General features: G+C 44.0%; 1 protein-coding gene across 1 annotated transcript in view; it reads right to left on the bottom strand.

Moving 5' to 3' along the window:
* LOC101671390 (epididymis-specific alpha-mannosidase-like) overlaps window positions 1-12,796 on the bottom strand; it is a 46,670-nt gene that overhangs the window by 17,851 nt on the left and 16,023 nt on the right. Inside the window, exons 6-7 of the mRNA XM_045077037.1 lie at window positions 11,452-11,629; window positions 753-951 (exon numbers count right to left, since the gene is read on the bottom strand). Of these exons, the coding sequence (XP_044932972.1) occupies window positions 753-951; window positions 11,452-11,629 (377 nt within the window). The remainder of the gene's footprint in view (window positions 1-752; window positions 952-11,451; window positions 11,630-12,796) is intronic.

Genomic DNA, 12,796 nt, shown 5'->3' with positions numbered 1-12,796 from the left:
TTCTGCCTTCTCCCAGGCTGGGGAGTGTCTCCATTCCCTGATCTTCTCCCACATGACCTGAATTCACCAGGAAGGGTAGCCAGCCCTGTGATCCGGGGAAAGGCTACAGGCTGTATGGTCAGGAGACCACACTGTCCACAGCTCCTCCAGCAGGCTGAGTGTCCTGGTCAGGCAGGGGCGCCCTGCAGCCTAAGCTCTAAATCCCCAGTGACTCAGAGCAGGGACCAGGGATCCCTGCACCTGTCCACTCTCCACATAAACATTATCTCTCCTGGAGGGTTGCACCAAATCAAGCCCCTTCAGAACACCTGCAGGACATTGTCTTATCTCCTCCCTCCTCAGTGTAGCCCCGCCCACTTCAGCATAGCCGCGCCCACACTCACGTAGCCTCCCCTACCTGGACTGTAACCACGCCCACAAGGAAGTAGTTACACTTGAACTGCAAGTGTAACCCCGCCCACATCAATTTGCCCCTCCCACCTCAACTGTAACCATGCTCACAGCCTTGTAGCCCTCCTGGGTGAAGGAGGCCAAGGCCTTGTGGATGTGGAAATAGGAAGCTATGGAGCCCTTCTGTGAGTGTAGTGTCAATCCTAGGATAGCTAGGTGGGACAGGATATGGGGGCGGGTGTGGGGAACAGGGGCCATCTCGGCCCCAGTGACCCTCAAAAGCTCCATCAGCCATGGCAGAGCAGACTCGGTGGGCACCCTCCCCAACACCAGATCTACAACCAACCTGCACGGGGTCATACCTGAGGAATAGGGTAGGAAGTCTTGGTGCTCACGGACGTGCCAGGTGACATTGGTAGCTTGCAGTGCACCAAAGTATTTGGCCAGCGTGGCGTACTCCACAGAGATGCCGAGCCTGGATTTGTAAGAGTTGGTGTAGTCCAACAGAATGTCCATGTTGGCAAACTGCAGTGAAGCGTTGAAGAATTGCTTGTCACACCCCTGCAGGCCAGGACACAGCACAAAACCTTGGAATTCCAGGGCAGAGCCCAGTTCAGGAAGAACCAAGTCCAGTCTTCATCACCCTCATCAGGAGCCCTCCCACTCTTCCTTGCAGAAGCTCCAACCAGCTCCCCAAGTACATTCTTGCATCTACCTACCTACCTTCCTCCTTTCCTTCCTTCCTAACCCTTTCCTCCCTCCCTTCCTTCTTTAATTCCTTTCTCCCTTCCTATATTCCTTTCTTTCTCTTCCCTACCTTCCTTCCTTCCTTTAATCATGTTTTATATCTCAGGTACTTATCTATCTTATACCTGGACATTTGTACCTTTTGAACACCGCCACCCAATTCCCCCACCTTCCCCCCACACACACCTCTGGAAACCACAAATCTAATCCCTATTTCCATCAGTTTGGTTTTTCTAGATCCTGCGTATAAGTGAAAATATATAGAATAGATATTTGTCTAACTTATTTCAGTCTCTGAGCTATTCTGAACATATATCTGTATTACTAATTATCAACATCACTAATTGTAATGATAAAAGTATGTATATCTGTGATAATAACTATGACTCACATTTGCTGACCTTGAGCTCACTTTCAAAATGTAAAGGCAAAGCATGAATAAATTCCTTCTATGTTAAAGATTGATTTAGTTATTTGACAGAGAATGACAGAAAGAGAGAGAGAACACAAGCAATGGGAGCAGGAGAGGGAGAAGCATGCTGCCCACCAAGTAAGGAGCCTGATGTTGGGCTCAATCCCAGGGCCCTGGGATCATAGGCAGATGCTTAATGACTGAGCCACCCAGTCTCCCCTAATTCCTAGTAGTACCTACCTATGAAGACTGAATCAAGAAGAAATAGGAAATCTCAACAGACCAATTACTACTAAGGAGAGTGAATCAGGAATCCAAAACCTCCACATACACACAAGTCCAAGACCAAACAGCATCACTGGTGAATTCTACCAAACATTTATAGGTAAATTATTATCTACCCCTCTCACACTCTTCCAAAGACACAGAAAAAGAAGGAACACTTCCAAACCCATAGGTTAGAAACAACATTACCGTGTTACCAAAACTACACAAGGACACCACATAAAGGAAAATTATAGGCCGATGTCCCTGATGGATACAGATGCAACAATCCTCAATAGTTATTAGCAGGCCAAGGTCAACAATCTATCAGAATGATTATATACCATGATAGACTGCAACTCACTTCAGGAATTCAAGGATGGTTCAACATCCACAAACCAATCAACAGGATGCACCAGATTAATAAAATAAAGGATAAAATATCTATGATCCTCTCCACAGATGCAGAAAAACCAACTGACAACATTCAAAATCCATGTAGGATAAAAATGCTCAAAAAGTGAGAATGGAGATAACATGCCTCAACACAATAAAGGCCATTATGGGGTCGCCTGGGTGGCTCAGTGGGTTAAAGCCTCTGCCTTCAGCTCAGGTCATGATCCCAGGGTCCTGAGATGGAGTCCTGCATCAGACTCTTTGCTCAGAGGGAAGCCTGTTCTCCCCCATCCTGCTTCTCTGCCTACTTGTGATCTGTCTGTCAAATAAATAAATAAAATCTTTAAAAAAATAATAAAGGCCATTATGACAAGTCCAAATCTAGCATCATACTCCATGGTGGAAATCTGGAAGGTTTTCCTGTGAGATGAGGAACTAGGCAAGGATACCCCTCTTGTCCACATTTAGTCAACATTGCATTGGAAGGCTTTGCCAGAGCAAGTAGGCAAGGAAAAGAAACAAAGGGCACCCATATGAGAAAGGAAGAAGTAAGTGTGTCACTATTTGAAGATGGCATGGTATTACATATAAAAAGCCTGAAACACTCCTCTAAAACATGGCTAGAACTAATGAACAAATTCAGTCAAGTGTCAGGGTACAGAATGAACATGCAAAGTCAGTTGCACTCCTGTACCCTAACAATCCACTATCAGAAAAAGAAATTAAGAAAGCAAGCTGATTTGTAACTGAATCACAAGAATAAAATACCTAGGAAGAAGCTGAACCAAGGAAGTGAAAGACCTGTACATCAAAAACCATAAGATACTAATGAAAGAACTTGAAGAAGACACAAATAATGGAAAGATATCTTGCGCTCCTGGATGCCAAGATTTAATATTGTTAAAATGTCCACGAAATTCACAAATCATCATTTTAGACAAGAGGTCCTGAGGGCAGCTGGGGGGAAGAGATTCCTTACATACAGAAGAAAGTCCATCAGAATAACATTATACCTGTCCACAGAAACCTGGGAAGCATGAGAGGGCTGGCAAGACATATTCAGGGCACTAACGGAGAAGAACATGCAGCCAAGAATACTTTATCCAGCAATGTTGGCATTCAGAATGGAAGGAGAGATGAAGAGTTTCTAAGACCAGCAAGGGTTAAAAGAGTATGTGACCATCAAGCCGGTACTACAAGAACTATTGGAGGGGGCGGATTCTATAAAAGATTAAAGAACCCAACAGTGACATAGAAGAACAGAAATTTATAGAGACAATCTATAGAAACAAAGACTTCACAGGCAACATGATGTCAATAAAAATGTATCTTTCAATAATCATTCTCAATGTGAATGGCCTAAATGTTCCCATAAAATGAAACAGGGTTGCAGATTGGATAAAATGACAGATCCCATCTATATGCTGTCTACAAGAGACACATTTGGAACCTAAAGATACATCCAGACTGAAAGTGAAGGGGTGGAGAAGCATCTTGCATGCCAATGGGCCTCAAAAGAAAGCTGGGTTAGAGATTCTCATATCAGATAAAATAGATTTTAAGCTAAAGACTGTAGTCAGAGATACAGAAGGACACTACATAATTCTTTTTTAAATTTAATATTTTTTTTTAGTATTCCAAGATTCACTCTTTATGCACCGCACCCAGTGCTCCATGCAATATGTGCCCTCCTTAGTACTCACCACCAGGCCCTCCCAACCCCCTACCCCTTCCCTCCAAAAGCTTCAGTTTGTTTCTCAGAGATCACAGTCTTAAAGGGTCTATCCACCAAGAAGATCTAACAATTGTAAATATTTATGTCCCAATATGGGAGCAGCCAACTACATAAGCCAACTGTTAATCAAAATAAAGAGTCATATTGATATGAATACATTAATTGTAAGGGATCTTAACATGCCACTTTCAGTAACAGACAGTCCATCCAAGCAGAAAATCAGTAAAGAAACAAGAGCTTTGAATGACACATTGGACCAGATGGACCTCATATATACTTACAGAACATTCCACCCTAAAAAAGCAGAATAATCATCCTTCTCAAGTGCACATGGAACTTTCTCCAGAATAGACAAATACTGGGTCACAAATCAGGGCTCAACCAAGAGATTCACATTATTCCCTGCATATTCTCAGACCACAATGATTCAAAACTAGAACTCAACCACAAGAAAACTTTTGGAAGGCATTCAAACACTTGGAAGCTAAAAGCCAGCATGCTCAAAAATGTTTGGATCAACCAGGTAATCAAAGAAGATCTTAAACAATTCATGGAAACCCATGAGAATAAAGACACAGCTGTCCAAAACCTATGGGATATGGCAAAGATGGCCCTAAGGAGAAATATATAGCCATCCAAGCCTCCCTCAAAAAACTGAAAAATCCAGAATACACCAGTGCTTTTTACACCTCAAGGAACTGGTAAACCAAGAGCAAATTAAGCCAAATCCACACACCATAAGGGAAATAATCAAGATTAGAGCAGAGATCAATGAGATAGAAACTAGACATACAGTAGAACACATCAATAAAACTAGAAGGTGATTCTTGGAAAGAATCAATACAATCGATAAACCACTAGCCAAACTAATCCAAAAGAAAAGAGAGAGGATCCAATTAATAAAATTATGAATGAAAGGGGACAGATCATGACTAAGACCAAGGAAATAGAAACAATAATCAGAAATTATTATCAATAGTTATATGCCAATACAATAAGCAACCTAGAAGAAATCAGTGGATTCCTGGAAACCTATAAACTTCCAAGAGTGAAAAAGGAAGATACCGACAACCTGAGTAGACCAATATCTAGTAACGAGACTGAAGCCATGATCAAAAACCTCCCCCCACAAAAAAGCACAGGACCTGATGTATTCCCTGGGGAAGTGTAAGAAACTTTCAAAGAAGAAATAATACCTATTCTTTTAAAGCTGTTTCAAAAAACTGAAGCAGAAGAAAAATTCCAGACTCTTTTTATGAAGCCAGCATTACCCTGATTCCCAAATCCCCAGCATTACCCTGATTCCCAAAGATCCCATCAAAAAGGAGAATATCAGACCATTATCCCTGATTAAGATGGATGCTTAGATTCTCAACAGGATTCTAGCTAGTAGGATCCAACAGTACATTGAAAAGATTATCCACCATTAACAGGTGGGATTGATCCCTGGAATGCAAGCATGCTTCAACATTTGTAAATCAATTAATATAATAGAACAAATCAATAAGAGAAGAGAGAAGAACAACTTGGTCCTCTCAATTGATGCAGAAAAAGCATTTGACAAGATGCAGCATCTATTCCTGACTAAAACATTTCAGAGTATAGGGATAGAGAGAACATTCCTCAACTTCGTGAAAGCTATCTATGAAAATCCCACAGCAAATATCATCTTCAATGGGGAAACGCTGACAGCCTTCCCGTTGAGCTCAGGAACATGACAAGGATGTCCATTCTCGCCACTGTTGTTCAACATAGTATTAGAAGTCCTACCAACAGCAATCAGACAACAAAGAGAAATAAAAGGTATTCACATTGGCAATGAAGAAGTCAAACTCTCTCTTCACAGATGACATGATACTTTATATGGAAAACCCAAAAGACTCCACCCCTAAACCACTAGAACTCATACAGCAATTCAGTAATGGAGCAGGATACAAAATCAATGCACAGAAATCAGTTGCTTTCTTAAACACTAACAATGAAAATATAGAAAGGGAAATTAGAGAATCAATTTCCATTTACTGTAGCACCAAGATCCATAAGATACCTGGGAATAAACCTAACCAAAGAGGTAGAGAGGAACTACAGAACACTCATGAAAGAAATTGAAGAAGACACAAAAAGATGGAAGACCATTCCATGCTCATGGATCAGAAGAACAAACATTGTTAAAATGTCTATACTGCCTAGAACAATCTATACTTTCCATGCCGTTCCAATCAAAATTCCACCAGTATTTTTCAAAGTGCTGGAACAAACAATCCTGAAATTTGTATGGAACCAGAAGAGACCCCAAATTGCTAAGGAAATGTTGAAAAAGAAAAACAAAAGTGGGGGCATCACATTGCCTGATTTCAAGCTTTACTGCAAACTTTACTGAAAGCTTTACAAGCTTTACTGTGATCACCAAGTCAGCATGGTACTGGCACAAAAACAGACACATAGACCAGTGGAACAGAGTAGAGAGCCCAGATATGGACCCACAACTCTAACATCAAATAATCTTCGATAAAGCAGGGGGGAAAAGCCAGTGGAAAAAAGAGAGTCTCTTTAATGAAAAGTGTTGGGAAAATTGGACAGCTATGTGTAGAAGATTGAAACTCAACCATTCTCTTACACCATACACAAAGATAAACTTGTAATGGATAAAAGACCTCAATGTGAGGCAGGAATCTATCAAAATCCTAGAGGAGAAAATAGGCAATAACCTCTTTGACACTGGCCACAGCAACATCTTTCAAGACATGTCTCCAAAGGCAGAGGAAACAAAAGTGAAAATGAAAAGCTTCTGCACAGCAGAGGAAACAGTCAAAAAACAAAGAGGCAACCCCCAGAATGGGAGAAGATATTTGCAAATGACAGTACAGACAATGGGTGATATCCAAGATCTATAAGGAGCTAGTCAAATTTAACACACACAAAACAGATAATCATGTCAAAAAATGGGCAGAAGACATGAGCAGACACTTCTCCAAAGAAGACATTCAAATGGCTAAGAGACACATGAAAAAATGTTCATCATCACTAGCCATCAGGGAGATTCAAATTAAAACCACATTCAGATACCACCTTACACCAGTTAGAATGGCCAAAATTAACAAGACAGGAAACAACATGTGTTGGAGAGGATGTGGAGAAAGGGAAACCCTCTTACATTGTTGGTGGAAATGCAAGTTGGTGCAGCCACTTTGGAAAACTGTGTGGAGATTCCTTAAGAAATGAAAAATAGAGCTTCCCTATGACCCTGCAATTGCACTACTGGGTATTTACCCCAAAGATACAGATGTAGTGAAAAGAAGGGCCATCTGTACCCCAATGTTCATAGCAGCAATGCCCCCATTGCCAAACCGTGAAAAGAGCCAAGATGCCCTTCAACAGACAAATGGATAAAGAAGACATGGTCCATACATACAATGGAGTATTATGCCTCCATCAGAAAGGATGAATACCCAGCTTTTGTATCAACATGGACGAGACTGGAAGAGATTATGTGAGTGAAATAAGTCAAGCAGAGAGAGTCAATTATCATATGGTTTTGCTTACTTGTGGAGCATAAGGAATAACACAAAGGACAGTGGGTGAAGGAGAGGAGAAGTGAGTTGGGGGAAATTGGACGGGGACATGAAGCATGAGAGACTGTGGACTCTGAGAAACAAACTGAGTGTTTGGGAGGGGAAGGGGGTACGGGATTGGGTGAGCCTGGTGGTGGGTATGAAGGAGAGCACGTATTGCCTGGAGCACTGCATGTGGTGCATAAACAATGAATCTTGGAACACTGAAAAAACAAAATGAAAATTTCAAAGAAAGATAAAGATACAATTAAAAAAAAGTCCATACCAAAGCAATCTACAGATTCAATGCAATTCAAATGGCATATTTCACAGAAATAGAACAGTCCTCAAATTTGTATTGAACCACAAAAGATCCTGAAGAGCCAAAGCAATCCTGAGAATGAAGAACAAAGCCGGAGGCATCACATTCCCTGATTTTGTACCGCATTATAAAACTGTGGTACTAAGAAGAGTGTGGCATTGGCATAAAGCCAGACATACAGATCAACAAACAGATTAGAGAGCCCAGAAACAAAACCATATATATCTGATCAGTTAATTTGTGATAAAGAGCAAAGAATATATACTAAGGAAATCACAGTCCCTTCAGTAAATGGTGTTGGGAAAACTGGACAGCTTCATGCAAAATTATGAAATGGGACTACCATCTTACACCACACATACAAACTACCTCAAAATAGATTAAAGATTTGAATACAAACCTAAAACCATAAAACTCCTAGAAGACAGCAGAGGGGGTATAGTCCTTGATATCTATCTTGGTGATGTTTTTTTTTTGGATTTTACACCAAAAGTAAAAGCAACAAAAGCAAAACTCAACAAGTGGGACTACATTTTTTTAAAAAACCTTCTGTATAACAAAGGATACCATTGATAAAATGAAATGTCAACCTACTGGATAGGAGAAAATATTTGAAGATCAAATATCTGATAAGGAATTAGTATCCATAATATATAAGAACTTCTAGAACTCAATACTCAAGACCAAGAAGATATGTAAGAGTAGAACAGAACACCTGACTCGACATTGTTCCAGAGGAGACCAGCAGATGGACAACAGATGCATGAAAACAAGGTCCACATCATTCATCATCAGGGAAACACAAAGGAAACCCACAGTGAGATATACCTGACAGCTGTCAGAATGCCTACTGTCAGAACAACTGGAAAGAACAAGTAATGGCAAGAGTGTGAAGAGAAGACAACTCGTTTGCACGGTGGGTGAGAGTGCACACTGGTATAACCACTATGGAAAACAGTGCAGAGTTTCCTCAAAAACTGAAAAATGGAACTACCCCATAATCCAGCAATCTATTTACCCAAGGAAAGTGACAATACTAATTTGAAAAGATGTATGTGCCCCTGGGTTCATTTCCATGCTCCTCTATGTCCTTTTATCCTGATTATTCACAATTATCAATACATGGACACAACTTGAGTGTCCACCCATGGATGAGTGGATAAGATGTGGTACGGACATGCAAGGCAATCATGCCCACTAAAGAAAGAAGGAAATCTCAATGCGGGGACAACATGGATGGGACAACTTGACAGCAGAATGCTCAGTGATGTAAGTCAGACAGGGAAAGACAAAAGCCTTGGGATCTCACTTATAGAATTATGGAATTAGGGGTGAGGAGCGGGTAAAATGGGTGAAGGAGTCGAAAGGTACAACCTTCCAGTTTGAGGATAAGTAAGTCCTGGGGATGTAAGGGACAGCATGGTGACTATAGGTAATAATATTGTATTGTATATTTAAAGTTGCAAAAGAATGGATCTTAAAGGTAAGCATTCTAGGAAGAAATACTTTGTAACTGTATATGACTGTGGATGTTAAGTAGACTCACTGTGGGGATCGTTTTTCAACCTAGACAAATATGGAATCGTTATGTTGCACACAAAATGAACATATGATATGTGAATTTTATCTCCATATAAAAGATAGAGGGGCACCTGGGTGGCTCAGTCAATTAAGCGTCTGTCTTCAGCTCAGGTCATAATCCTAGGGTCCTGGGATCTAGAACTGCAACAGGTTCCTGGCTCAGGGGGGAGCTGGCATCTCCCTCAGCCTGCCACTCCCGCTGCTTGTGCTCACTCTCTCTCTCATTCTCTCTTGAATATAAATAAATAAATAATCTTTTAAAATAAAAAAAAAATGGAAGAAATAAAAAAGAGAGAGCGAGCTGTAGCATTAACTCAAGTTACCCCCAGACAGTCACGGTAATTCCCAGTCGTCCTTGTCGAAAGTTTGCAGAATTCACGGTGTGAGTCTGGGTGAAGCAGTTCCCAAGTGTCACATGGGTGTCTTATCTCATGGCCCACACCCTAGCCACACCCCATCAGCTCCCATTGCTTCCCTGAAATATCTGCAATTCCTGGCTTTTGGAACTTTCCTAGGGGAGGTCACTCCCAGCCTCTCATGAACAAAACAGGAGGGGAACATGAGTTCTCATGGGATCTGCAGGTGAGCCCCAGCCAGATCCATCCTACAAGCAGCCAGTGAGTGTGATGGACCTGCAGGAGCATCAGCTCTCACACTGCCTGAGGACGTGGATTCAAAGAGTCTATCCCCATCATCTCGCCTAGGAATTTGGTGTGAACTCACAACAAAGAGTGATGGGGAGAGAGAGGCTGCTCTGCAATATTCCTTCCCTGTCAGCTGTTCACAGACACCTGGTGTGGGGCTGCAGTGGCCCCAGATACACCTGCTGCAGTCAAGGGTCCTTCGTCAAACTGAGGCCAAGTCATGACTGGCTCCCACCAGGGGCTCCCTGTTTCCTGACAGCTGTCTCCACAAAGGGCACACTGGCATGCCATGTGCATGGGCCCAGACTCCACATGTACAGGTGCGGGACAGCACTGTGAAAGACCTCCTTGCATCCACTGATGGAGGGTCCAGAGCAGGACTGGCACGGTTTTGTGATCTGGACACAAATCATTGCAGCCAGGATTTCTGTTTTCCTTTACAAATAACAATCAGCTTTTGAACTCCTGAGAAAGTATACACATTATTATTCTGTTTCTTTGTGTTTCTATGTGTTAAGACTCATATAAAGTCACATATAGTTGCATTTTGACTTAATGTGTTACAAAATGGGATGTTACCTTCAAACACTCATTTATTAATATATTCACACATATAAAGAGTAATGACAAATAAAAATGGCTAAAATACATGAAAACAAGAAAGGCAGCCAAGATGTAAGAAGACAGGCTAGGAAGTTCCCTGCTAGGGTATGAGCACGAATCTCCATCCTAGCTGCCCTACAATGTGGCTGTGCAGCCTCAAGACTATGCCTTGACCTCTCTGGTTCTCAGGTCCCTCATTTCCAAAATGGTATACCAGCCATGCCCGCATCCTAGGCCCATGGGGCACACTGAGTGTATGAGACAAATATATCACATGGAAGATGCCTGTGCGCTGGGGGTGCTCAGTGAAGGAGAACTCGGCGTGTGATGGTGAGGAAGAGGAGCAAGAGGAGGAAGAGGACGTCCGTGTCTGACACTGTCATGGAGCATGTCCCTGTCGGCCCCAGATCAAGCCTGTGAGGCAGGACCTGTCATGCTCTCCACTTCAGAAATGAGGAAACTGAGACCCGGGGGTTAAGGCACACAGCGACAGAGCAGGGGCCAGGATTCCCGCCCAGGCCTCACATCCCAACACTTAAATGGAAAGAGGAGGAGGAAGGAGCTGAAGGGAACTGGGGACTGGCAAGGGCCGGGGACTGTATTTCAGGAGGGAGAGGCTAGGAGAGTCCCAGGTGGTAGGAGGAGCTGGTGGAAGAGATGGATGCTGTGTGGTGGGCAGGGAAGAGGCATTGGCCAGGGGCTGACGCTGGCAGCCTGGCCCGAACCCTGAAAGAGCTTAGTTGGGTGAGAGCGGACAGGAGTCCAGGACTACGTTGGGAACACTGGGGTGTGGGACCCTGCCTTACCCAAGGCCAGAGGAGATGTGATGTCCGGAACCAGGCGGCCCGCTCCTTTACAAGGTCCACAAGGAGATTGACATAGTATCTAATGTTGTTCTCATCGACAGGCTCAATCATATCCGGGAATTTCCTATTTGGGGGAGGCTCTGGGGAGAGAGTCGAGCCATCCCAATGAAAGCCTTCCCTGCAGGAGAGTGAAGGGTTAGTGGAGCCCATCCATGAGAAGGGAGGCAGCTTGGGGTCCCGAAAGACAGGCAGGGTGCAGCCGGACCCAGGCAGCTCAGGGAGTGCAGACCACTTCTCGGGCCTCCTTCTCCCACCTGTGTGATGGGCAGCTCAGTGGTGGCCCACAAGAGCTCTGCAAGCAGATGGGGCATTATTCCATGTGTCATGATTCACCAGCCATGGGACATTGAACACAGCCCCTTCCCCGGGCACACATTGCCTCATCCACCACATGGAGCCCACAGTCTGTGTGTCCCCCCTTCCACCCCTGGAGATCTCCTGGGATTCCTTTCATCGCAGTATCCTTGGGGACACTATGGTGCCTATCAGACATGGATCCAAAGCCCTGAGCAGGGCTGGGGCAGGATGAGGTGAGAGAGGCACTGTGTCCCGGGGTGAACAGTGTCAAGTCTCCGTATGGGACATAGAGATAAGTTAGTGTCCTATTTCAAAACTCAGACTTAATGCAAAGCAAATTGTCATGAACAGAAGCCCAACATTTCTCTAAGGACAAGGGCAGGATTCTGGATTTTCCCTCTTGCCTCAGGCTCCAGTTTGGTCCACATGGCAGAGAACCCAAGATCGACCCTGTGAGTCGACGCCCCCATTAGGGTCCTCCCTGCCTTACTCTGGGCTGCACAAGGTAACATAGGGTGGACCCTGGACCAGCCGCCAGGAGCCGCCACTTGGATCCTCTCAGCCTGTCTCCTCATCCATAAAATGTCCTGATGGTTGTCATGAAGGATAAAGGAAAGACATCAGTAGACAACACTGGGCTCAGGCCTGGCACAGAGCGGAGCCTGACAAACAGGAATGATCGGTCCTGAAGTCCGTGTCTGGCATCCTTCTCGCCATCTGCCCTTCACCTTCCCCGCTAATCTCTCCTGTTCCAGGACCGGCAAGGCTGTTGCCCACAGCCTCCCAGGTACAAAGGGCCAGAGCGGGTTGAACCCAGGGCCTCCCACCCGAAGAGCCCTCAGGCTGGCTGCTCCAACGATGTGGAGACCTTGGAGCTGGCCACCCGAACCACCCAGACCCCGACACAGCTGACCATGGGGCCAGGGCTAAGTGGCCCTGTCCCGGTTTCTCCTTCTGTTAGCTGGAGCACTCAGAGCATCTGCCAAAG

Source organism: Mustela putorius, unplaced genomic scaffold (genome assembly GCF_011764305.1).
Source record: "Mustela putorius furo isolate JIRA1106 unplaced genomic scaffold, ASM1176430v1.1 tig00000083_pilon_pilon_pilon, whole genome shotgun sequence".
Lineage (NCBI taxonomy): Eukaryota > Metazoa > Chordata > Mammalia > Carnivora > Mustelidae > Mustela > Mustela putorius.
The sequence above is the reverse complement of the archived record's forward strand: the minus strand, read 5'-3'. Positions and strand labels throughout refer to the sequence as shown.